The sequence below is a fragment of the Procambarus clarkii genome, chromosome 25, assembly GCF_040958095.1.
Source record: "Procambarus clarkii isolate CNS0578487 chromosome 25, FALCON_Pclarkii_2.0, whole genome shotgun sequence".
NCBI lineage: Eukaryota > Metazoa > Arthropoda > Malacostraca > Decapoda > Cambaridae > Procambarus > Procambarus clarkii.
In genome coordinates, this window is record NC_091174.1 from 40,270,305 (window position 1) to 40,296,119 (window position 25,815).

A 25,815-nucleotide genomic window follows, 5' to 3' on the forward strand; every position below is an offset into this window, starting at 1 on the left:
CACACATACACACACACACACACACACACACACAAACACACACACACACACACACACACACACACACACACACACACACACACATCCAATCTACAAAAGTGGCAGCAGGGAAGACCCCCTCAATTATAGACATGTATCATTGACAAATGTAATAATGAAAATATTGGAAGAAATAATTAAAACTAAATGGGTAGAACACCTGGAGAGAAATGATATAATATCAGACAGACAGTATGGTTTTCGACCTGGAAGGTCCTGTGTATCGAATTAACTCAGTTTCTATGATCGAGCCACAGAGATTTTACAGGAAAGAGATGGTTGGGTTAACTGCATCTATCTGGACCTATAAAGGGCTTTAAACAGAGTTCCACATAAGAGGTTGTTCTGGAAACTGGACAATATTAGAGGGGATGACAGGTAAGCTTCTAACATGGATGAAAGATTTTCTGACTAATAGAAAAATGAGGGCAGTAATCAGAGGCAATGTATCGGACTGGAGAAATGTCACAAGTAGAGTACCACAGGGTTCAGTTCTTGCTCCAGTGATGTTCATTGTCTACATAAATGATCTACCAGTTGGTATACAGAATTATTTGAACATGTTTGCTGATGATGCTAAGATAATAGGAAGGATAAGAAACTTAGATGATTATCATGCCTTTCAAGAAGACCTGAACCAAATAAGTATATGGATAACCACTTGGCAAATGGAATTTAATGTGAATAAATGCCATGTTATGGAATGTGGAATAGGTGAACATAGACCCCACACAACCTATAAATTATGTGAGAAGTTCTTAAAGAATTCTGATAAAGAAAGATATCTAGGGGTGGTTCTAGATAGAAAACAATCTCCTGAGGACCACATAAAGAACGTTGTGCGAGGAGCTTATGCCACGCTTTCCAACTTCAGAATTGCTTTTAAATACATGGATGGCGAAATACTAAAGAAATTGTTCACGACTTTTGTTAGGGAAAAGCTCGAATATTCAGCGGTTATGTGGTGCCCATATCTTAAGAAGCACATGAACAAACTGGAAAAGGTGCAAAGACATGCTACTAAGTGTCTCCCAGAACTGAAGGGCAAGAGCTACGAGGAGAGGTTAGAGGCATTAAATATGCCAAAACTAGATGACAAAAGAAAAAGAGGTGATATGATCACTACGTACAAATAATAACAGAAATTAATTAAATCGACAGGGAAGATTTCCTCTTACCTGGAACTTCAAGAACAAGAGATCATAGATTTAAACTAGTTAAACAAAGATGCAGAAGAAATATAAGAAAATTCACTTTCGTAAACAGAGTGGTAGACACTTGGACCAAGTTAAGTGAGAAGGTGGTGGAGGCCAAGACCGTCAGTAGTTTAATTGTATTATATGACAAAGAGTGCTGGGTAGACGGGACACCACGAGCGTAGCCCTCATCCTGTAACTACACTTAGGTAATTACACTTAGGTAATTACACACACACACACAGGGGGGCCTGGTGGATAGCGCGCAGGACTCGTAATTCTGTGGCCCGGGTTCGATTCCCGCACGAGGCAGAAACAAATTGGCAAAGTTTCTTTCACCCTGAATGCCCCTGTTACCTAGCAGTAAATAGGTACCTGGGAGTTAGTCAGCTGTCACGGGCTGCTTCCTGGTGTGTGTGTGGTGTGGGGGGAAAAAAAGTAATTAGTAAACAGTTGGTTGAGAGGCGGGCCGAAAGAGCAAAGCTCAACCCCCGCAAACACAACTACGTGAATACACACACACACACACACACACACACACACACACACACACATCCAATCTACAAAAGTGGCGGCAGGGAAGAACCCTTCAATTATAGACATGTATCATTGACAAGTGTAATAATGAAAATATTGGAAAAAATAATAAAAATTAAATGGGAAGAACACTTGGAGAGAAATTATATAATATCAGACAGACAGTATGGTTTTCGATCTGGAAGATCCTGTGTATCGAATTAACTCAGTTTCTATGATCGAACCACAGAGATTTTACAGGAAAGAGATGGTTGGGTTAACTGCATCTATCTGGACCTGACAGAGTTCCACATAAGATGTTGTTCTGAAAACTGGAAAATATTGGAGGGGTGACAGGTAAGCTTCTAACATAGATGAAAGATTTTCTGACTAATAGAAATTACTCACCTAATTGTCCTTGCGGGGGTTGATCTTCGTCTCTTTGATGCCGCCACTCAACTGTCAAACAACTGGTGTACAGATTCCTGAGCCTACTGGGCTCTATCATACCTACATTTGAAACTGTGTATGGAGTCGGCCTCCACCACATCACTTCCTAGTGCATTCCATTTATTATCTACTCTGACACTGAAAAAGTTCTTTCTAACGTCTCTGTGGCTCATCTGGGTACTTAGTTTCCACCTGTGCCCCCTTGTTCGTGTCCCTCCCGTGCTGAAGAGTTTGTCTTTGTCAACCCTGTCAATTCCCCTGAGAATTTTGTAGGTGGTTCTCATGTCTCCCCTTACTCTTCTGATTTTTCAGGGATGTGAGGTTCAGCTCATTTAGCCTTTCCTCGTAGCTCATTCCTCTCAGTTCCGGGACGAGCCTGGTGGCATACCGCTGGATCTTCTCTAACTTTGTCTTGTGTTTAACTAGGAATGGACTCAAGGCTGGAGCTGCATACTCCAGGATTGGTCTTACATAAGTGGTATACAGGGTCCTGAACGATTCCTTACACAAGTTTCTAAAGGCAGTTCTTATGTTGGCCAGTGTAGCATATGCCGCTGATGATATTCTTTTGATGTGGGCCTCTGTGGACAGGTTCGGTGTGATATCAACCCCCAGATCTTTCTCTCTATTTGACTCTTGCAGGATTTCACCTCCCAGATGATACCTTGTGTTCAGCCTCCTGCTCCCTTCGCCTAATTTCATTACCTTACACTTTCCTGAGTTAAACTTTAGCAGCCATTTTCTAGACCATTCCTCCAGTTTGTCCAAGTCATCCTGTAGTCTCTGTCAATCTTCATCCGTCTTGATTCTTCTCAAAATTTTTGCATCATCAGCAAACATTGAGAGGAACGAGTCTATACCCTCCGGAAGATCGTTTCATATATTAGAAACAGGATGGGTCCAAGTACTGAGCCCCGTGGGATTCCTCTGGTGACATCTCGCCACTCTGATGTCTTGCCCCTCACCGTTACTCGCTGATTCCTGTTGCTTAGATACTCCCTTATCCACTGGAACACCTTACCTTTTACTCCTGCCTGTTGCTCCAACTTTTTAAACAGCCTTTTATGGGGAACTGTGTCAAAGGCTTTTTGGCAGTCCAGAAAAATGCAGTCGACCCACCCTTCTCTTTCTTGCCTAATTTTTGTTGCCTGGTCATGGAATTCTATTAAACCTGTGAGGCACGATTTACCATCCCTGAACCCATGTTGGTGGTGTGCTACAAAATTATTTCCCTCCAGATGCTCTACGAGCCTTTTCCTCGCGATCTTCTCCATCACCTTGCATGGTATACATGTTAGGGAAACTGGCCTGTAGTTCAGTGCCTCTTGCATGTCACCCTTCTTGTATATTGGGACTACGTTAGCTGTCTTCCAACTTTCTGGTAAGTCTCCTGTTTCCATTGACCTGTTATACACCATAGAGAGTGGCACACTTAGTGCTTCTGCACCTTCCTTTAGTATACATGGTGAGATTCTGTCAAGCCCAACAGCCTTTGTCACATCCAGCTCCAGCAGGCACCTTATGACCTCATCACTGGTGAGGTCAAATTCCTCCAAGGTTGCTTGGTTTGCCTCCTCATTTAGTGCAGGGGCTTCTCCTTGTTCTATTGTGTAGACCTCCTGGATTCTCTTGTTGAGTTCTTCACACTTAGGTAATGTGCGAGGAATTACCTCCTTGTCATTCTGTGTATCTGCTCTCCCCTTTTCTCAGTTTCATCACTTGTTTCTTCACTGCTGTTTTCCTCCTGATGTGGGTCTGGAGCAGCTTTGGTTGGGTCTTGGCTTTACTCGCTATGTCATTTTCAAACTGTCTCTCTGCTTCCCTCCTCACTCTGAGGTACTCATTTCTGGCCCTCTGGTATCTCTTCCTGCTCTCCGGTGTTCTGTTATTTCTGTAGTATCTCTATGTTTTTTTTATTCAGTTGTTTTGCTACCTTGCATTCCTGGTTGAACCATGGGTTTATCTGTTGTTTTTCGTTTTTCTCCTTTTGGACGGGGATAAACCTGTCTGCAGCTTCCTGGCACTTCTGGGTGACAAAATCCATCATGACCTGCACATTCTTGTCTCTAAGTTTTGTTTCCCATGGTATTCCCCTGAGGAAGTTCCTCATCTCGTTATATTTTCCTCTTCGGTAGTTTAGTCTTTTTCCCTCCACTCCCATCCTTGGATAGGTTATCCCTACCTTCCCCAAGTACTCAAAAATCAGTACACTGTAGTCACTCATTCCTACGGGGGCTGTGTGTGTGTGTGTGTGTGTGTGTGTGTGTGTGTGTGTGTGTGTGTGTGTGTGTGTGTGTGTGTGTGTGTGTGTGTGTGTGTGTGTGTGTGTGTGTGTGTGTGTGTGTGTGTGTGTATGTTTCAGTGTGTGAATGGGTTTGAGTGTGCATGCTTGTGATTGCTAGTAGTTGGGTGTTTATTTGGGTAAGGGTGATGCCTTCATTTTACAGCAGAGGGGGAGTGTGGAGATCTAGGGGATTAGCGGCATATCCGGTTCCCAAGTGAGCTCACAATTGAGGTTCTTGCCTCCTGATTACCAATTACTATTATATTATTGAATGAAATGCATTAGTGACTATGATATGATATTATATAAACCTTGCACACTGAGAGGAACTTACCAGACACCAGTCATCCTCACCACAAGCACTCTAGGTAAGTCCCACAGCGGGTTGCTCCTCCCTTCGTCCAACGATGTAAATGACCGGTGTTGTCACTCCGATTTGGTTTCTTTACTCCATCTGAACTATCGTTTGTGAGTTCACTTTGGTATTGGCTCCCTGCTTGCTAAACACTGCATGAGACCAAATACTATGATCCAGCCTCTATATCAGTCCAGTGTCCCAAACTATTCGCACTAATTCACGGACCTCACTGACCCACGTGTCTCCTGCCGAATGCTGCTGACTGACTGAGGGTCCGAGTGTGTGAGGGTCCGGGAGTTGGCAGAAGTCAGGGAGTGGACGGAGGTCAGGGAGTGGACGGAGGTGGGGGTTAAGGAGTGGACAGAGGTTAGGGAGTGGGCGGAAGTCAGGGAGTGGACAGAAGTCAGGGAGTTGGTGGAAGTCAGGGAGTGCATGGGAGTCAGGGAATGGGTGGATGTCAGGGAGGAGTTGGTGGTAGGTAGGGCGTCGGCATGAGACAAAGGGAATGGGGCTAAAACGGGGCTGTGGGACAGAGCAGGATCATCTATGGTCAGGGGGCTGTGTGGCAAAATATGGATGGGTGAGGGAATTGGGTGCAGATGTATTGGTCCAGTTATTCTCAGGTAATGGAGGGTTGGGGGAAGTATTAGCGTGTGGTTGTGAGGTTGAGGTCCTGTCAGTCATTGCTGGGATGTTTCATCTCTACTGTCATAAAAACTCTGTGATTTATGTTTCTGCTGCTCCTGCTTTATCATGGATCGTTCTATGTAAACATTATGATAAGTCCCTGACCTCCTTAGTAAATGTTTGTGCTCCAATATTTATTAACTGCATGTACATTGGTATATTCTATGATAACAGGAAGATTCGTGGTATTCTGAGTTTTTGGTCCAATGTGGTGTGATATCACAACCTCAATCACTGCTTGGTCAGCATGCAAATATCTCATGATCTCTCCCAGCTCTAGCCTTTCATATTGTAACCCCTCGTGTTGTGAAGGCACACATTCCTTGATTTGTCCCTGTATGACTATTGTTCTTTTCTTCTGTAGTTCCCTGTCATCATCTCTCTCATCACTCTGCTTCATTGTCCCTTGAACCATTATGCCGCCTGGTTTCTCTTTATCTTTTCTAATTACCGTATTGCTCCCATCATTTTCAGATATTCGAGAGGTGCTTTGTAATCTTTCAAATTTGTGCTCTAGCTGTTGCAGTCTCGCCTCCCCAGGAGCCGGGGGAGCAGGTGGCTGAGCGGACAGAACACAGGATGCATGATCCTGTGGTCCCGGGTTCGATCCCGGGCGCCGGCGAGAAACAATGGGCAGAGTTTCTTTCACCTTGATGCCCCTGTTACTTGATGCCCCTGTTACCTAGCAGTAAATAGGTACCTGGGAGTTAGTCAGCTGTCACGGGCTGCTTCCTGGGGGTGGAGGCCTGGTCGAGGACCGGGCTGCGGGGACACTAAAACCCCAAAATCATCTCAAGATAACCCCATCCCTCCCTAGCTAGCCCGCTACCCTAGTGGTGGTTGACCCTACCATCAATTTCTCTCCAATCTTTCCATTGCTGCCATCCACTGTTTCCATCTTCCTAATTTCTGGTTTATAATATCCCTCTACACACTGCTTCTGTTTGGTCATCTGACATTCCCAGTCTGTGTCCAAGTACTTTTTCTGTTCTAAGATGATCTCCTCAACCCAGAGTTTTACCCTCTCTTCCCATTTCCCCAGAGCTCTCTCTACATTACTGTCTACTCCTCCCATTGTGAGTTCCTCCATGCTGCTCCTCGACCTAGTTACTCTTCCTGTGTTAGACATTCCAAGACTACCTTAAGCAGAGAGCGCGCCAATTACCTTAACCACTTGCTAGCACATTAGGCGATATTTGCCGGTACATCGTCATCAAAGTCTTGAGCTTCCAATTTCTTCTTTCACAGTTCCCAGCTTTGCCAGTTCACTTTCCAGTATTCACATTTGAAAACCTCTTCACAGCCTCCTCCTCCCTCTTTACACACTCTTAGAGCAGGATTGGTCACGTTTGACCCGGGAGGCGGTCAGGTCACAACTGACCGTGTACTAACCTAGTTGTACTCACCTAGTTGTGCTTGCGGGAGTTGAGCTCTGGCTCTTTTGTCCCGCCTCTCAAATGTCAATCAACTGGTGAACAAATTGCGGTGTATGCGAGCCAGCCTCGCATACACCGCAGATATTATACTTTTTATGTGAGCTTCAGGAGACAGGATTGGTGTGATATCAACTCCTCGATCTCTGTCCGTTTCATGTCCGAAGGACTTCATCTCCCATTCGCTATCCTGTGTCTGACCTTTTGTTTCCACCGCCTGGTTTCATTACCTTGTGTTTACCCAGGTTGAACTTTAGTAGCCATTTGTTGGACCATGCATTCAGTTTGTCAAGGTCACCTACACACACGCCATGTGTGTGTGTGAGTACCTAGTTGTACTCACTAGTTGTGCTTGCGGGGATTGAGCTCTGGCTCTTTAGTCCCACCTCTCAACTGTCAATCAACTGATGTACAGATTCCTGAGCCTACTTGGCTCTATCATATCTGCATTTGAAACTATGTATGGAGTCAGCCTCCACCACATAACTGCCTGATGCATTTCACTTGTCAACTACTCTGATACTGAAAAAGTTCTTTCTGACGTCCCTGTGGTTCATTTGGGTACTCAGTTTCCAGCTGTGTCCGTTTGTTCGCATACCCATGTTAAACAGTTTGGCGGGAAACGCTGGCGGGTGGCACCGGCACCGGCCGGTGCCGGTGCCGGTGCCGGTGCAGAAAATTCGTGTTAATTTTGTCCCCACTCAACATTGCATGGCCTAACTGCTGCCCAGCATGAGTTAAGTGCATGGAGACTTAATATGCCATAACTCACGGCGAACCTCAACAGTAATCAACCAAAATTAACCAATCTTCGCCTGCCTATCGACGACCCTTCTGCCAAACGTTCACTATACGCATAACCCCACTACAATTCTCCAAGTATCTACCTCTGGAAACATTACCAATAATCTATCGTCGAAAACATACCCAAACATAGCAACAAGCAAGGTAGGGGTGCCTCTCGCTCTTTATCCATAACTTCTAGAGATCTGAATGGAACGCTTGCAACGCTGCAATCCACGCCGATGTTGGTAAACACAGCATCCGCTCCCCCTCCTCTCTGCCACTCCCCGCCTCCAACTCAACTCAAATCTCAAGCTTTAGAATTCATTCAATCTATGGTTCTCTGTTCTAACTTCAAACCTCTGAGAAGTAACCCATGGCTGCAAAAACTGCACAACCTTGTGCTCCTGCAATCTGAAGCTATTTCGGCCCTTCAAGCCACAGTCACCCAACAACAGCAAACCATAGACCGCTTCCTTGAATCGTCGACGAACAACAACCAAGAATTTCTCAACTTACAAGCTGTTGCAGATGACGCAATGGTTCAAATACATAAGATTCAGGCCGATGAGACCCACTCAGCTCAAAGTGAATTTCTTCAAAAGCTGGAAAAACAGATCAATCTCCTTCAGACTCACCAGGCGGCTTCCGAAGATGACCTAGAGCAGCAACAACTTCATGACTACCTGATAATTAGCTCTACTGATCTACCTGATGAACAACAAGGTGAGAATTGTTGTAACATAGCCCACAACCTAATTAATTCAAAGATCAAAGTCAATGTTGAAATCAAATCAGCTGTCAGGATAGATAAAAACAGTTCCTGTAGCAGTAGGAGAATGCTCATCAAACTTGCAAATTCCTCTGTTAAGTTTGACCTCATACAATCAGCTGCTAAGCAAAAAACCAACTTCTATATCAATGAATGCCTTACAAAGCAGCGTGGATCCCTCCTCTTCAGACTGCGTAAAATTCGCAAACTAAACCCTGGTCTTATCAAGCAGTGCTACACTAGGAATGGAACGGTCATTGTAAAGAAGGAAAGTGCAGGAAAAAGATATGAAATAAAGTGTGACCAACAACTACTGGCCTTCTTTAGTGATTGTGGTATATCTGAAGACCTGAACCCGACCAATGCCAATACTGAAAATAACTCTTTGAGTGCCTGAGCCTAACCTAACTTAATCTAACCTTGTCCAAGGTATTGTCACTGCCTTACCATTTACCTAATGTTCTCTCATACTTATAAGTTCTTAAGTAATCAATCAAGTCTCTATGCACTTATGCAAGCATCTACCTCAGTATCATTGTAAAATTTTACTCTTAAATCTAATTTTTACCCTATTCTTTTTAATATTTAATTTAAATGTACTGATTTATGTAATTTATTGAAATTAATTATTGATCTCATTTTGTTTTCTTAACTAAGTTCATAATAATTATAGATTAAAAACTAAGATAAATAAAATTAATTATCTTAAAGATTACTTTACTTTACAATTATCGTTGTCAAATTTTTTTTTTTCATCTTGACAGTCTCTACTGATTTTTTGTTTTCTCCACCAAACTTGTGTTTCCTTCATGGCTATCTAGTGTTCTTTATTCTACTTCTAATTGTTCCATTTTTTTTGTATACTTGCATTTATTGTTGTGTAATGTGCTGCTATAATAATATAAGTGCTGCTATAATAATTATCTAATTATAGCAGACTTAGTATATAATGTACGCATTTACCTCAGTGTCTTAGTAAAATCTTGCTCATAAATATAATTTTACCCTGTTATTTTTTATTTTTTATTTTTTATATTTAATTGTAATTTGATTTATACATCATTTATTGTAATTAATTATTGAGCTCATTTTGTTTTCTTAAGTTCATACTAATTATAGGTTCACAACTAAGCTATAATTATGACATAATCCTTTCCCTTAAAACCAAGTCTAGTGCCCGTGAGGAGATACCAACTCTTATTTACAAAAAAAAAAAAACTCCAGATTTTTAGCTCCTGCCATTGCATAGCTCTTCAACAAGTCACTTGAACTCCTAACCTTTCCAGATATTCTAAAAATAGCGAGAGTAACCCCTTACATAAATGTAGTGATCCCACTGATGTTAACAATTTCAGACCTATATCAATTCTGCCAAACTTGTCAAAAATATTTGAAAAACTAATCTATAAGCAGCTTTACTCTTATCTAGCCAAACTCAGTATACTTAGCTCTTGTCAATATGGCTTCAGACCCAAAAAAGCACTAACGATGCACTTATTAGTATGATTACCTTAATACATACAGCTCTTGATAAAAATGAGTTCCAGTTGGGTTATTTGTAGGCCTGCGTAAGGCTTTCGACACTGTTAACCACCAAAACCTTCTTCTTAAATTACAACATTATGGAGTCAGAGGTCACTCCTTGTAGTACATTAAGTCTTACCTTACTGACAGGCTCCAGTATGTTTCTGTGAATAATTCAATTTCTCGCACCCTACTCATCAACATTGGTGTTCCCCAGGGCAGCATACTTGGCCCTCTCCTCTTTCTCATCTACATTAATGACCTTCCAAATGCCTCCCAACATCTCAAACCAATTCAATTTGCTGACGACACGACCTTCATTTAATCCAGTCCTGACCCCCTTGCTCTAAATGTCACAGTGAATACTGAGCTAAATAAAGTCCATCACTGGCTAACTGCCAACAAACTCACCCTAAATATTGACAAAACTTTCTATATTTTGTTTGGCAATAAATCCTCAAATCAAATAAATCTCAGGATTAACAATACCCATATTTGTAACAAAGTAGATGGCAAATTCCTTGGCGTTCTCATTGACCGCAAGCTGAATTTCCAGGGACACATTCTAAATATATCAAAAAAGTTTCAAAACTGTTGGCATTCTTTCTAAGATCAGATATTACGTGCTTCGCTCTGCCCTGGTGACACTCTATTATTCTCTCATCTATCCTTATCTCAACTATGGTATTTGTGCTTGGGGTTCTACTACCCAAAATCATTTACGTCCTCTAATTACTCAACACAAAGCTGCTATTAGGATAATATCTCACTCTGGCCCCAGACATCACTCGGTACCCTTACTTAAATCTCTGAATATGTTAGATATTAGGTCCCTGCACATCCCCTCATGTGTATTTTATATATATAAAACGCTGAACTGTAATGTCAATCCTGACCTTAAAAGCTTCCTAGAAGGTTGTAACAGATCCCACTATAAAAAAAAAGATCAGAATATCAAATACCTATTTGATATTCCAAGAGTACGACTTAGTCAAACTAGAAATGCTTTACAAACCAAGGGACCTCGAATGTGGAATGACCTTCACAATTATGTTAGACTCTACCTCTCCTAACCAGTTTATGATAAAAACTAAGTACTACCTACCTGACATTTTGGGGGTGAGGTAGGTTACTATGTAACCTACCTCACCCCCAAAATGTCAACCCATGTCTTCTATTTTAAAAAATGCTGTTTTGTTGACCAAATTGTATTTTTGCTTTTTTTGTCATGTTCCTCCCCCCCCCCCCATTTTTCCATTTTTTTCTTATTTTTTCTCAACACAATTTATACTTTAATCTCAATTACTATTAAGTTTTAGTGTTAGTGTTTTCCTGCCCAAAACGCTTTGCGTAATAGTGGCTTTATGCATTGCATGTACTAGCTCTATCTATAAATCCATCAACTTTTGTATCTGACCTTGTACGTATGTACTTTACCTGAATAAAAATTTGTATTTGAAACGCGGAACCAAAGAGCCAAAGCTCAACCTCCATAACTACATAACATGCCCAACTAGGTGAGTATGCACACACGTGCGTGAATATTGAGCTAACACACATACGTGAAATTAAATACTGAATATCTTGCATATGATTTTATGGTTGTTGTGACCACACGTGTTGTGTGCAAAAAAACACACTTGCGGACACGCCCATCTGATCACTCTCATATTTTTCCACCAGCCGAACTGTCAATATGAATTGTGCACAGCAATCATGTTATACCTTCGCATGTGTCGCTGGGTAAACCATCCGGAACGGCAGCAGCGAGCTTCGTCTCCACCAGCAGTGAGCTTCGTCTCCACCAGCAGCGAGCTTCGTCTCCACCAGCAGTGAGCTTCGTCTCCACCAGCAGCGAGCTTCGTCTCCACCAGCAGCAAGCTTCGTCTCCACCAGCAGAGAGCTTCGTCTCCACCAGCAGCGAGCTTCGCCTCCACCAGCCGCTAGCTTCGCCTCCACCAGCAGAGAGCTTCATCTCCACCAGTAGCGAGCTTCGTCTCCACCAGCAGCTAGCTTCGTCTCCACCAGCAGAGAGCTTCATCTCCACCAGCAGCTAGCTTCGTCTCCACCAGCAGCGAGCTTCGTCTCCACCAGCAGTGAGCTTCATCTCCACCAGCAGAGAGCTTCGGCTTCACCAGCAGCGAGCTTCGTTTCCACCAGCAGCGTGCTTCGTCTCCACCAGCAGCTTGATTCGTCTCCACCAGCAGCGAGCTTCGTCTCCACCAGCAGCGAGCTTCGTCTCCACCAGCAGCGTGCTTCGTTTCCACCAGCAGCGAGCTTCGTCTCCACCAGCAGCTTGCTTCGTCTCCACCAGCAGCGAGCTTCGTCTCCACCAGCAGCGAGCTTCGTCTCCACCAGCAGCGAGCTTCGGCTTCACCAGCAGCGTGCTTCGTTTCCACCAGCAGCGAGCTTCGTCTCCACCAGCAGCTTGATTCGTCTCCACCAGCAGCGAGCTTCGTCTCCACCAGCAGCGAGCTTCGTCTCCACCAGCAGCGTGCTTCGTTTCCACCAGCAGAGAGCTTCGTCTCCACCAGCAGCTTGATTCGTCTCCACCAGCAGCAAGCTTCGTCTCCACCAGCAGCGAGCTTCGTCTCCACCAGCAGCGATTTTCGTCTCTACCAGCAGAGAGCTTCGTCTCCACCAGCAGCGAGCTTCGTTTCCACCAGCAGCTAGCTTCATTTCCACCAGCAGCTAGCTTCGTTTCCACCAGCAGCTAGCTTCGTCTCCACCAGCAGCGAGCTTCGTTTCCACCAGCAGCGTGCTTCGTTTCCACCAGCAGCGTGCTTCGTCTCCACCAGCAGCAAGCTTCGTCTCCACCAGCAGAGAGCTTCGTCTCCACCAGCAGCGAGCTTCGCCTCCACCAGCCGCTAGCTTCGCCTCCACCAGCAGAGAGCTTCATCTCCACCAGTAGCGAGCTTCGTCTCCACCAGCAGCTAGCTTCGTCTCCACCAGCAGAGAGCTTCATCTCCACCAGCAGCTAGCTTCGTCTCCACCAGCAGCGAGCTTCGTCTCCACCAGCAGTGAGCTTCATCTCCACCAGCAGCGAGCTTCGGCTTCACCAGCAGCGAGCTTCGTTTCCACCAGCAGCGTGCTTCGTCTCCACCAGCAGCTTGATTCGTCTCCACCAGCAGCGAGCTTCGTCTCCACCAGCAGCGAGCTTCGTCTCCACCAGCAGCGTGCTTCGTTTCCACCAGCAGCGAGCTTCGTCTCCACCAGCAGCTAGCTTCGTCTCCACCAGCAGCGAGCTTCGTCTCCACCAGCAGCGAGCTTCGTTTCCACCACCAGCTAGCTTCGTTTCCACCAGCAGCTAGCTTCGTCTGCACCAGCAGCGATTTTCGTCTCCACCAGCAGAGAGCTTCGTCTCCACCAGCAGCGAGCTTCGTTTCCACCAGCAGCGAGCTTTCCACCAGCAGCTTGATTCGTCTCCACCAGCAGCTTGATTCGTCTCCACCAGCAGCTAGCTTCGTCTCTACCAGCAGCTAACTACGCCTCCACCAGCAGAGAGCTTCATCTCCACCAGCAGCGACCTTCGTCTCCACCAGCAGCGAGCTTCGTCTCCACCAGCAGCTAGTTTCGCCTTCACCAGCAGAGAGCTTCATCTCCACCAGCAGCGAGCTTCGTCTCCACCAGCAGCGAGCTTCGTCTCCACCAGCAGAGAGCTTCGTCTCTACCAGCAGCTAGATTCGTCTCCACCAGCAGCTAGCTTCGTCTCCACCAGCAGAGAGCTTCGTCTCCACCAGCAGCTAGCTTCGTCTCCTCCAGCAGAGAGCTTCGTCTCCACCAGCAGCGAGCTTCGTCTCCACCAGCAGCGAGCTTCGTCTCCTCCAGCAGAGAGCTTCGTCTCTACCAGCAGAGAGCTTCATCTCCACCAGCAGCTAGCTTCGTCTCCACCAGCAGAGAGCTTCGTCTCCACCAGCAGCGAGCTTCGCCTCCACCAGCCGCTAGCTTCGCCTCCACCAGCAGAGAGCTTCATCTCAACCAGTAGCGAGCTTCGTCTCCACCAGCAGCTAGCTTCGTCTCCACCAGCAGAGAGCTTCGTCTCCACCAGCAGCGAGCTTCGTCTCCACCAGCAGTGAGCTTCATCTCCACCAGCAGCGAGCTTCGGCTTCACCAGCAGCGAGCTTCGTTTCCACCAGCAGCGTGCTTCGTCTCCACCAGCAGCTTGATTCGTCTCCACCAGCAGCGAGCTTCGTCTCCACCAGCAGCGAGCTTCGTCTCCACCAGCAGCGTGCTTCGTTTCCACCAGCAGCGAGCTTCGTCTCCACCAGCAGCTTGATTCGTATCCACCAGCAGCGAGCTTCGTCTCCACCAGCAGCGAGCTTCGTCTCCACCAGCAGCGAGCTTCGGCTTCACCAGCAGCGTGCTTCGTTTCCACCAGCAGCGAGCTTCGTCTCCACCAGCAGCTTGATTCGTCTCCACCAGCAGCGAGCTTCGTCTCCACCAGCAGCGAGCTTCGTCTCCACCAGCAGCGTGCTTCGTTTCCACCAGCAGAGAGCTTCGTCTCCACCAGCAGCTTGATTCGTCTCCACCAGCAGCAAGCTTCGTCTCCACCAGCAGCGAGCTTCGTCTCCACCAGCAGCGATTTTCGTCTCTACCAGCAGAGAGCTTCGTCTCCACCAGCAGCGAGCTTCGTTTCCACCAGCAGCTAGCTTCATTTCCACCAGCAGCTAGCTTCGTCTCCACCAGCAGCGAGCTTCGTCTCCACCAGCAGCGAGCTTCGTTTCCACCAGCAGCTAGCTTCGTTTCCACCAGCAGCTAGCTTCGTCTCCACCAGCAGCGAGCTTCGTTTCCACCAGCAGCGTGCTTCGTTTCCACCAGCAGCGTGCTTCGTCTCCACCAGCAGCAAGCTTCGTCTCCACCAGCAGAGAGCTTCGTCTCCACCAGCAGCGAGCTTCGCCTCCACCAGCCGCTAGCTTCGCCTCCACCAGCAGAGAGCTTCATCTCCACCAGTAGCGAGCTTCGTCTCCACCAGCAGCTAGCTTCGTCTCCACCAGCAGAGAGCTTCATCTCCACCAGCAGCTAGCTTCGTCTCCACCAGCAGCGAGCTTCGTCTCCACCAGCAGTGAGCTTCATCTCCACCAGCAGCGAGCTTCGGCTTCACCAGCAGCGAGCTTCGTTTCCACCAGCAGCGTGCTTCGTCTCCACCAGCAGCTTGATTCGTCTCCACCAGCAGCGAGCTTCGTCTCCACCAGCAGCGAGCTTCGTCTCCACCAGCAGCGTGCTTCGTTTCCACCAGCAGCGAGCTTCGTCTCCACCAGCAGCTAGCTTCGTCTCCACCAGCAGCGAGCTTCGTCTCCACCAGCAGCGAGCTTCGTTTCCACCACCAGCTAGCTTCGTTTCCACCAGCAGCTAGCTTCGTCTGCACCAGCAGCGATTTTCGTCTCCACCAGCAGAGAGCTTCGTCTCCACCAGCAGCGAGCTTCGTTTCCACCAGCAGCGAGCTTTCCACCAGCAGCTTGATTCGTCTCCACCAGCAGCTTGATTCGTCTCCACCAGCAGCTAGCTTCGTCTCTACCAGCAGCTAACTACGCCTCCACCAGCAGAGAGCTTCATCTCCACCAGCAGCGAGCTTCGTCTCCACCAGCAGCGAGCTTCGTCTCCACCAGCAGCTAGCTTCGCCTCCACCAGCAGAGAGCTTCATCTCCACCAGCAGCGAGCTTCGTCTCCACCAGCAGCGAGCTTCGTCTCCACCAGCAGAGAGCTTCGTCTCTACCAGCAGCTAGATTCGTCTCCACCAGCAGCTAGCTTCGTCTCCACCAGCAGAGAGCTTCGTCTCCACCAGCAGCTAGCTTCGTCTCCTCCAGCAGAGAGCTTCGTCTCCACCAGCAGCGAGCTTCGTCTCCACCAGCAGCGAGCTTCGTCTCCTCCAGCAGAGAGCTTCGTCTCTACCAGCAGAGAGCTTCATCTCCACCAGCAGCTAGCTTCGTCTCCACCAGCAGAGAGCTTCGTCTCCACCAGCAGCGAGCTTCGCCTCCACCAGCCGCTAGCTTCGCCTCCACCAGCAGAGAGCTTCATCTCAACCAGTAGCGAGCTTCGTCTCCACCAGCAGCTAGCTTCGTCTCCACCAGCAGAGAGCTTCGTCTCCACCAGCAGCGAGCTTCGTCTCCACCAGCAGTGAGCTTCATCTCCACCAGCAGCGAGCTTCGGCTTCACCAGCAGAGAGCTTCGTCTCCACCAGCAGCGAGCTTCGTCTCCACCAGCAGTGAGCTTCGTCTCCACCAGCAGCGAGCTTCGTCTCCACCAGCAGCGAGCTTCGTCTCCACCAGCAGCGAGCTTCGTCTCCACCAGCAGCGAGCTTCGTCTCCACCAGCAGAGAGCTTCGTCTCCACCAGCAGTGAGCTTCGTCATCACCAGCAGCTAGCTTCGTCTCCACCAGCAGAGAGCTTCATCTCAACCAGTAGCGAGCTTCGTCTCCACCAGCAGCTAGCTTCGTCTCCACCAGCAGCGAGCTTCGTCTCCACCAGCAGTGAGCTTCATCTCCACCAGCAGCGAGCTTCGGCTTCACCAGCAGTGAGCTTCGTCTGCAGCAGCAGCTAGCTTCGTCTCCACTAGCAGCGAGCTTCGTCTCCACCAGCAGCTAGATCGTCTCCACCAGCAGTGAGCTTCGTCTCCACCAGCAGCTAGCTTCGTCTCCACCAGCAGAGAGCTTCGTCTCCACCAGCAGAGAGCTTCGTCTCCACCAGCAGTTAGCTTCGTCTCCACCAGCAGAGTGCTTCGTCTCCACCAGCAGCGAGCTTCGTCTCCACCAGCAGTGAGCTTCGTCTCCACCAGCAGCGAGCTTCGTCTCCACCAGCAGCGAGCTTCGTCTCCACCAGCAGCGAGCTTCGTCTCCACCAGCAGCGAGCTTCGTCTCCACCAGCAGAGAGCTTCGTCTCCACCAGCAGTGAGCTTCGTCACCACCAGCAGCTAGCTTCGTCTCCACCAGCAGTGAGCTTCGTCTCCACCAGCAGCGAGCTTCGTCTCCACCAGCAGTGAGCTTCGTCTCCACCAGCAGCTAGCTTCGTCTCTACCAGCAGAGAGCTTCGTCTCCACCAACAGCTAGCTTGGTCTCCACCAGCAGCTAGCTTCGTCTCCACCAGCAGAGAGCTTCGTCTCTACCAGCAGAGAGCTTCATCTCTACCAGCAGCTAGATTCGTCTCCACCAGCAGCGAGCTTCGTCTCTACCAGCAGCTAGCTTCGTCTCCACCAGCAGAGAGCTTCGTCTCCACCAGCAGCGAGCTTCGTCTCCACCAGCAGAGAGCTTCGTCTCCACCAACAGCGACCTTCGTCTCTACCAGCAGCTAGCTTCGTCTCCACCAGCAGAGAGCTTCGTCTCCACCAGCAGAGAGCTTCGGCTTCACCAGCAGCTAGCTTCGTCTCCACTAGCAGCGAGCTTCGTCTCCACCAGCAGTGAGCTTCGTCTCCACCAACAGCTAGCTTGGTCTCTACCAGCAGCTAGCTTCGTCTCCACCAGCAGAGAGCTTCGTCTCCACCAGCAGCGAACTTCGTCTCCACCAGCAGTGAGCTTCGTCTCCACCAGCAGCTAGCTTCGTCTCCACTAGCAGCTAGTTTCGTCTCCACCAGCAGCTAGCTTCGTCTCCACTAGCAGCTAGCTTCGGCTTCACCAGCAGCTAGCTTCGTCTCCACTAGCAGCGAGCTTCGTCTCCACCAGCAGTGAGCTTCGTCTCCACCAACAGCTAGATTGGTCTCTACCAGCAGCTAGCTTCGTCTCCACCAGCAGAGAGCTTCGTCTCCACCAGCAGCGAGCTTCGTCTCCACCAGCAGTGAGCTTCGTCTCCACCAGCAGCTAGCTTCGTCTCCACTAGCAGCTAGTTTCGTCTCCACCAGCAGCTAGCTTCGTCTCCACTAGCAGCTAGCTTCGGCTTCACCAGCAGCTAGCTTCGTCTCCACTAGCAGCGAGCTTCGTCTCCACCAGCAGGGAGCTTCGTCTCCACCAGCAGCGAGCTTTGTCTCCACCAGCAGCTAGATTCGTGTCCACTAGCAGAGAGCTTCGTCTCCACCAGCAGTGAGCTTCATCTCCAACAGCAGCTAGTTTTGTCTCCACCAGCAGCGCGTTTCGTCTCCACCAGCAGCTAGCTTCGGCTCCACCAGCAGCTCGCTTCGTCTGCAAAAGAAACGAGCTTCGTCTCCACCAGCAGCGAGCTTCGTCTCCACCAGCAGCGAGCTTCGTCTCCACCAGCAGCTAGCTTCGTCTCCACCAGCAGAGCTTTGTCTCCACCAGCAGAGAGCTTCATCTTCACCAGCAGCGAGCTTCGTCTCCACCAGCAGCGAGCTTCGTCTCCACCAGCAGCTAGCTTCGTCTCCACCAGCAGGAGCTTCGTCTCCACCAACAGTGAGCTTCATCTCCACCAGCAGCTAGCTTCGTCTCCACCACCAGCGAGCTTTGTCTCCACCAGCAGTGAGCTTCGTCTCCACCAGCAGTGAGCTTCGTCTCCAACACCAGCTAGCTTCGTCTCCAACAGAGAGCTTCAGGATAATGTGCTCGAACATAGATGGAATTACAAGCAAGGCAAGTGAACTTAGGGAAAGAGCACAAAAAGTGAAACCTGATGTAATTGAACTCACAGAAACAATACTCGCAGGAATCATAATGAATGCTGTAATTCCTCAGGACTACCCTGTAATAAGGAAAGGAAGAGAAGGAAAGAATGGGAGGAGGCAGAATAGCCCTACTGATGAGAAAGGAATGGAGTTTCAAGGAGATGGTTATCCTGGCTGCTGAGAGAGGTTCAGCGACTACATAACAAGCACCATGACGATGGGAGGACCAAGAGTAGAGTAGCAGTGATATATAACCCACCACCAAATGACAGATGACCCAGGGCAAGAGTATGACAGAAAAACATGGCAGTTAACACGTTAATTGAGAGGGCAGCCTCTGCTGCCTGTAGAAGTCGATCACATCTGCTCATCATGGGGATTTCAATCACAGAAGGATAGACTGAGGGAACAGAGAACCGCATGGAGGTGAGGAAACAAGGGCAGCTAAACTATTGGAAGTCAACCCGTTCTCACACAAGACAGCACATATATGACTTAATGCTTGAAGTCAATATGTTGAATGTGATTTAGTACATATGTGATATATTTCCAGTTACCTTTTTTACCAAGGCCCAAACTCTTGCTCACGTACCAATTTACGTCTCACAGTACCCGTCCATCAACGTAGATAACAGAATAGTCGTGATTGGTTCAATTATAAGGAAAATTGTAGTTTTCAGATCCCACATGGGTTGTGGAATTTACCTACTATTGTCCATGCTCTTAGAATATTACAGATCAGTTATATCCTATTGAAGGCTCGTAGTTTTGTTTTAAGAAATATTAGTTGTTCTTAGTAAATTATAATAAGCACTATAAATAATTACATAGAATAACAGTGCTTCCCCAATCAATATTATATACCATAGTTTGCGCTTTAAAAATCTTTAAAGAATGTTTTGTAGGAATGCTAACAGAAAACGATGTTATGTTGGAATGTTTATGGGGTAAACTACTGCAAACTTGGGGATCACTTCCACCCACAGGAAGGGTATGGAATCCAATACCATCCACTGGATGTGTATGGCGTCCACTACCACCGACAGGATGGGTATGGGGCTCACAACCACCCACAGGATGGGTATGGGGTCCAATAACACCCACTGGATGTGTATGGCGTCCATTGCCACCCACAGATGAGTATAGGGTCCAGTGTATACAATACAATACAATTTTATTTAGGTAAGGTACATACATACAATAAATATTTACAAGGATTGTTTGACTTATAGGTATAGCTAGTACATACAATGCCTAAAGCCACTATTACGCAAAGCGTTTCGGGCATGATAAACTTAAATGACAAGCTTAATACTAATTGAGCATAATGAGTAGAATGAAAACAAGAAATGAAAACATAGATGAAAAAGCAGCACAAATACAATTATGTCGACAAACAGCGCTCTTTAAAGAAAAAAACAGACATTGGTTGACAATAGAAGGGTAAGGTAGGTTACAGGGAATTTATTAGGTATAGCTTCGCTTTTAACTTAAACTGGTTGAGAGAGGTACAGTCTTTAACATGGTTGGGAAGGTCATTCCACATTCTGGGCCCCTTGATTTGTAGAGCATTTCTAGTTTGATTAAGTCGTACTCTAGGAATATCAAAACTGTATTTATTTCTGGTGTGATGCTCATGGGTTCTGAAACAACCTTCTATGAAGCTTTTGAGATCAGGATTGGCATTATAGTTTAGCGTTTTATATATGTATAATACACATGAGAGAATGTGCAGTGACTTAATGTCTAACATATTCAGAGATTTAAGTAGGGGTACCGAGTGATGTCTGGGGCCAGAATTGGATATTGTCCTAATAGCAGCTTTGTGTTGAGTAATTAGAGGACATAAGTGATTTTGGGTAGTAGAGCCCCAAGCACAAATACCATAGTTGAGATATGGATAGATAAGGGAGTAATAGAGAGTCACCAGGGCAGGGCTTGGTACATAATATCTGATCTTAGAAAGAATGCCCACAGTTTTTGAAACTTTTTTTGATATGTTTAGAATGTGTCCCTGGAAATTAAGCTTGTGGTCAATGAGAATGCCAAGGAATTTGCCATCTAATTTGTTACAAATTTGGGTATTGTTTATTTTGAGATTTATTTGATTAGAGGATTTATTGCCAAACAGAATATAAAAGGTTTTGTCAATGTTAAGGGTGAGCTTGTTGGCAGTTAGCCACAGATGGACTTTATTTAGCTCAGTATTTACTGTGGCATTTAGAGCAAGGGGATCAGGACGAGTAAATGAAGGTTGTGTCGTCAGCAAATAGAATTGGTTTGAGGTGTTGGGAGGCATTTGGAAGGTCATTAATGTAGATGAGAAAGAGGAGAGGGCCAAGTATGCTGCCCTGGGGAACACCAATGTTGATGGGTAGGGTGGGAGAAATTGTATTATTCACAGAAACATATTGGAGCCTGTCAGTAAGGTAGGATTTGAGGTATTGTAGGGAGTGTCCTCTGACTCCATAATGATGTAATTTAAGAAGAAGGTTTTGGTGGTTGACAGTGTCAAAAGCTTTACGCAGGTCCACAAACAACCCAACAGAGAACTCATTTTTATCAAGAGCTGTATGAATCGAGTTAAGCATACTAATAAGTGCATCGTTAGTGCTTTTTTTGGGTCTGAAGCCATATTGGCAAGGGCTAAGTATATTGAGTTTGGCTAGATATGAGTAAAGCTGCTTATAGATTAGTTTTTCAAAAATTTTTGACAAGTTTGGCAGGATAGATATAGGTCTGTAGTTGTTAACATCTGTGAGATTACCACATTTGTGGACAGGCGTTACTCTCGCTTTTTTTAGAATATCTGGGAAGGTTTGGAGTTCAAGTGACTTGTTGAAGAGCAAAGCAATAGCAGGAGCTAAAGATCTGGAGGCTTTTTTGTAAATTAAAGTTGGTATCTCCTCAAGGGCACCAGACTTGGTTTTAAGGGAAAGGATTATCTCATTGACGTCAGTGGAATTAATAGGCTTTAGGTACAGAGACTGTGGATAGTTACCTGAAAGATAGTCATTAATGTCTGTACTGGAAGATGGAATATCATTTGCAAGGGATGAACCTATTGAACTCAGTAGCAGAATCAGAGGCTGAAAGCTGACCATCGTTATTAGACAGGAGAGTCGGTTTGTTATTTAAAGACTTCTTTGATCCCAATATTTGCGAAATTGTTCTCCAAGTTTGTTTAATGTTGCTCTTTATTTGGGTAAATTTATCTTCGTAGTATTTAGTTTTGGCTCGTCTAATTATCTTAGACAGCAATAATGAGTAATTCTTTGAGAATTCTTTGGAGACAATTCCTAACCTATACTTCTTCTCAAGGTCATGTTTTTTATTAATAGATTTAAGTATTCCCTTTGTAAGCCAGGGATTATGCTCCTGATTATTATGTTTAACTCCGTTAAACAGAGGCCAGGGATTATGCAGTCTCCGTGGTGTAGTGGTAAGACACTCGCCTGGCGTTCCGCGAGCGCTATGTCATGGGTTCGTATCCTGGCCGGGGAGGATTTACTGGGCGCAATTCCTTAACTGTAGCCTCTGTTTAACGCAACAGTAAAATGTGTACTTGGATGAAAAAACGATTCTTCGCGGCAGGGGATCGTATTCCAGGGACCATAGGATTAAGGACTTGCCCGAAACGCTACGCGTACTAGTGGCTGTACAAGAATGTAACAACTCTTGTATATATCTCAAAAAAAAAAAAAAAAAAGATTGTTAAGCCTTTTGGTTGTGACTTGTTTTGTAAGCATAGGACAGTGGGTATTATAAAGGCTAAGAGTTTTTTGAAGAAAAGATTGCACTGCAATGTTGATGTCCACTATGTTACCTAACTCGGACTCTGTTACGAACCCGGATCCAGCGTCCGAGCAAGGAGCTGTAACAACTACGCCATCTGTGGGTCAGCTCCCGAAACCCCCGCCAAACGAACGACGACACCGGATGAGGACGGCGAATATCGGCCACAAGGGCCAGTTTCCAGTCCTGTGCAGCTCACAACACAGCCGCTCCTGACCTCTGGTGAGGTGGTGCTCCGACGACAGCGCCATCTATGGACTGGATACGTCAGGTGTTTGCGCCCGAGCCCGTAAGTGAGGTGTATTAGTGTCCCGGTTATTGATGACGTGTCTGTTTACAGAGTCGACCTGGGACCACTGTGTTGAAGGTTGAGTCAGTCTACCCGAGGCAGCCAGTCTCCATACTGTGAAGTTTGCTGCAGCTGTTGTGTCGTCGTCCCCCCGGAAGAACACTGTGGTGTGTTAGCCTGCCAGTGGAGTGGCAGTGAAAGGATTTACCCGGGACCGACTGTTGGAGACGATAATCCACTGGGGTATTGAGGACAGGAGGGTGATTTGTGATATCACACGAGACTCCTGTCTAGGGCGTACCCCTTAAATCGTTCGTGGAGTGGCCGTACCAGCCTTGGTGGCTCAGTACCTGCCAGCAGACCAGCTGGACGTGTGGTTGACGGCCTCTACAACGGTGCCCCCAGTGGACCTGCGTTTTGGCTGACCTGTGGCCCGGGTAGGCTCGGCATTCTCAGAGGACACGTCGTGAGGCCACGAAGAAGGCACCGAGAGTTATGGCACCAGCGTCTTCAGTAGAAGACATCGATTGAGGATTAATCCCCTTGCAAAGTGTTAATACCCCTCCCCTTTGTGCACTTATTTATTCTTTATATTTAAACGGTGATGGTAATTATAATATTAAGTTCTTAACTTTCTTTCCCTACTCCCTTTTAAGTTACTTGCGTCACGGATCTCATCCCTTGATAGCGACTACTGGCTTGGGAACGGATACATATATCTTCCTCTAACAACATCAGAGTGAGAACCCCGTTGCGTCCCGAGAGGGCCGTAACAGACTCCCAGTTGACATTATCAGCAACAGTTATAAAATTGTCTACAGCAGTTTCATTGTGTAGTCTAAAACGTATCACTCTTGACTCAAGAGGTGGTTTGCTCGCTTAAGTTGACAAAGACACCCGGACAATCAAGACGTACACGGCCTCAGAAGAAACACGGACTCAAGACACAGGATCAAGACACATGCGGACTCAAGACACACATGGGATCAAGACACACACGGACTCAAGACACACACGGACTCAAGACACACACGGACTCAAGACACACACGGGATCAAGACACAGACGGACTCAAGACACACACGGTATCAAGACACAGACGGACTCAAGACACACACGGACTCAAGACACACACGGACTCAAGACACACACGGAATCAAGACACACACGGAATCAAAAAACACATAGAATCAAGACACACATGGACACTGACAAGATCCCAAGGTGGAGATAAGGGAGGCAATTTGAGGGGACACAAATGGCATCCTGGACTCAAAACCCCAGGGATAATGACACTGACACTGACACTCATAGACTATGACGGACACTGACACATACGGAATCAAGACTCACACGGAATCAAGACTCAAACAGAATCAAGACACACACGGAATCAAGACACACACAGAATCAAGACACACACGGAATCAAGACACACACGGAATCAAGACACACACACACTCAAGACACACACGGAATCAAGACACACACACACTCAAGACAAACACGGAATCAAGACACACATGGACACTGACACGATCCCATGGTGGAGATAAGGGAGGCAATTTGAGGGGACACAAATGGCATCCTGGACTCAAAACCCCAGGGATAATGACACTGACACTGACACTCATAGACTATGACGGACACTGACACACACGGAATCAAGACACACACACACTCAAGACACACACGGAATCAAGACACACACACACTCAAGACACACACGGAATCAAGACACACATGGACACTGACACGATCCCATGGTGAAGATAAGGGAGGCAATTTGAGGGGACACAAATGGCATCCTGGACTCAAAACCCCAGGGATAATGACACTGACACGGACACTCATAGACTATGACGGACACGGACACATACGGAATGAAGACTCACAAGGAATCAATACACACAAGGAATCAAGACTCACACGGAATCAAGACTCACACGGAATCAAGACTCAAACGGAATCAAGACTCAAACGGAAACAAGACACACAAGGAATCAAGACACACACGGAATCAAGACACACACGGAATCAAGACTCACACGGAATCAAGACTCACACGGAATCAATACACACACGGAATCAAGACACACACGGAATCAAGACTCAAACGGAATCAAGACACACACGGAATCAAGACTCAAACGGAATCAAGACTCAAACGGAATCAAGACACACACGGAATCAAGACACACACGGAATCAAGACACACACGGAATCAAGACTCACATGGAATCAATACACACACGGAATCAAGACTCACACGGAATCAATACACACACGGAATCAAGACACACACGGAATCAAGACTCAAACGGAATCAAGACACACACGGAATCAAGACTCAAACGGAATCAAGACACACACGGAATCAAGACACACACGGAATCAAGACACACATCGAATCAAGACATAACACGGAATTAAGACATAACATGGAATCAAGACATAACACGGAATCAAGACACATACGGAATCAAGACACATACACGGAATCAAGACACACAAGGAATCAAGACACGCACAGAATCAAGACATATACGGAATCAAGACACATAGGAATCAAGACACACACACTGACAGAGATAAAAATTTTAAACATCAAAGGAATGTGGCGTTTCTTGTTTGTCAAAAAACTGTTGTAAATTTGTTAACGTGAGAACTGCCAGAAGGTCAATCATCCAGAGAATCTATCGAAAGTGATGCTGCTTCAGGAGAGGGATCTGTGCCCTGTAATTGCAACCGTTTCGACAAACTCGAACGCTGCCTGATCATCCGGATTAAGAACACGGCCTATCCGACTAGGCCGACTAGACTCTAGTCTAGTTACTAGTTCAAAGTCTACAAAGTCAAAGTACATTTCTAACTTTTATAAAGAAGAAGTAACCTTTTTTTCAACCTATGGGAGACAAATCATTGAATATGCTGCCCCAGCCTGTTTTCCAACAGAGCTGAGAGTTATGAGTTACATAACTTCTGGAAAAACTACTTGAGCAATTGAGATGGTTGAGAGGTGGGACCAAAGATCTGAAGGTCAAACCTAGCAAACACAACTAGGTGAATACAACTAGGTAAGAACAAACTTACGAAAACCCACAGTTGTAGATGCAAACTCCATTCATAATTTTAAAAGTTGATATGA

The 25,815-nt window shown here is 46.7% G+C and overlaps 1 protein-coding gene across 1 annotated transcript; it reads left to right on the forward strand.

Annotated features, from left to right (window-relative positions):
- The first annotated feature begins 7,988 nt into the window (after window positions 1-7,988).
- On the forward strand, window positions 7,989-18,401 carry LOC138368574 (uncharacterized). The gene is made up of 7 exons (XM_069331101.1): window positions 7,989-8,334; window positions 8,638-8,790; window positions 13,541-14,114; window positions 15,605-16,156; window positions 16,309-16,552; window positions 17,191-17,541; window positions 18,090-18,401. The coding sequence occupies exons 1-7, from the start codon at window positions 7,989-7,991 to the stop codon at window positions 18,399-18,401; spliced, it is 2,532 nt and encodes an 843-aa protein (XP_069187202.1).
- Window positions 18,402-25,815: the final 7,414 nt, after the last annotated feature.

What these genes read in the sequence shown, in the direction of transcription:
- LOC138368574 (XM_069331101.1), top strand. Translation starts at nt 7,989, where the DNA reads ATGTTGGTAAACACAGCATCCGCTCCCCCTCCTCTCTGCCACTCCCCG. An exon ending in GGTCATTGTAAAGAAGGAAA is followed by an intron (nt 8,791 to 13,540) that starts GTGCAGGAAAAA and finishes CGCCTCCACCAG; the next exon opens with CAGAGAGCTTCATCTCCACC. An exon ending in GAGCTTCGTCTCCACCAGCA is followed by an intron (nt 16,157 to 16,308) that starts GTGAGCTTCATC and finishes CGTCTCCACCAG; the next exon opens with CAGCGAGCTTCGTCTCCACC.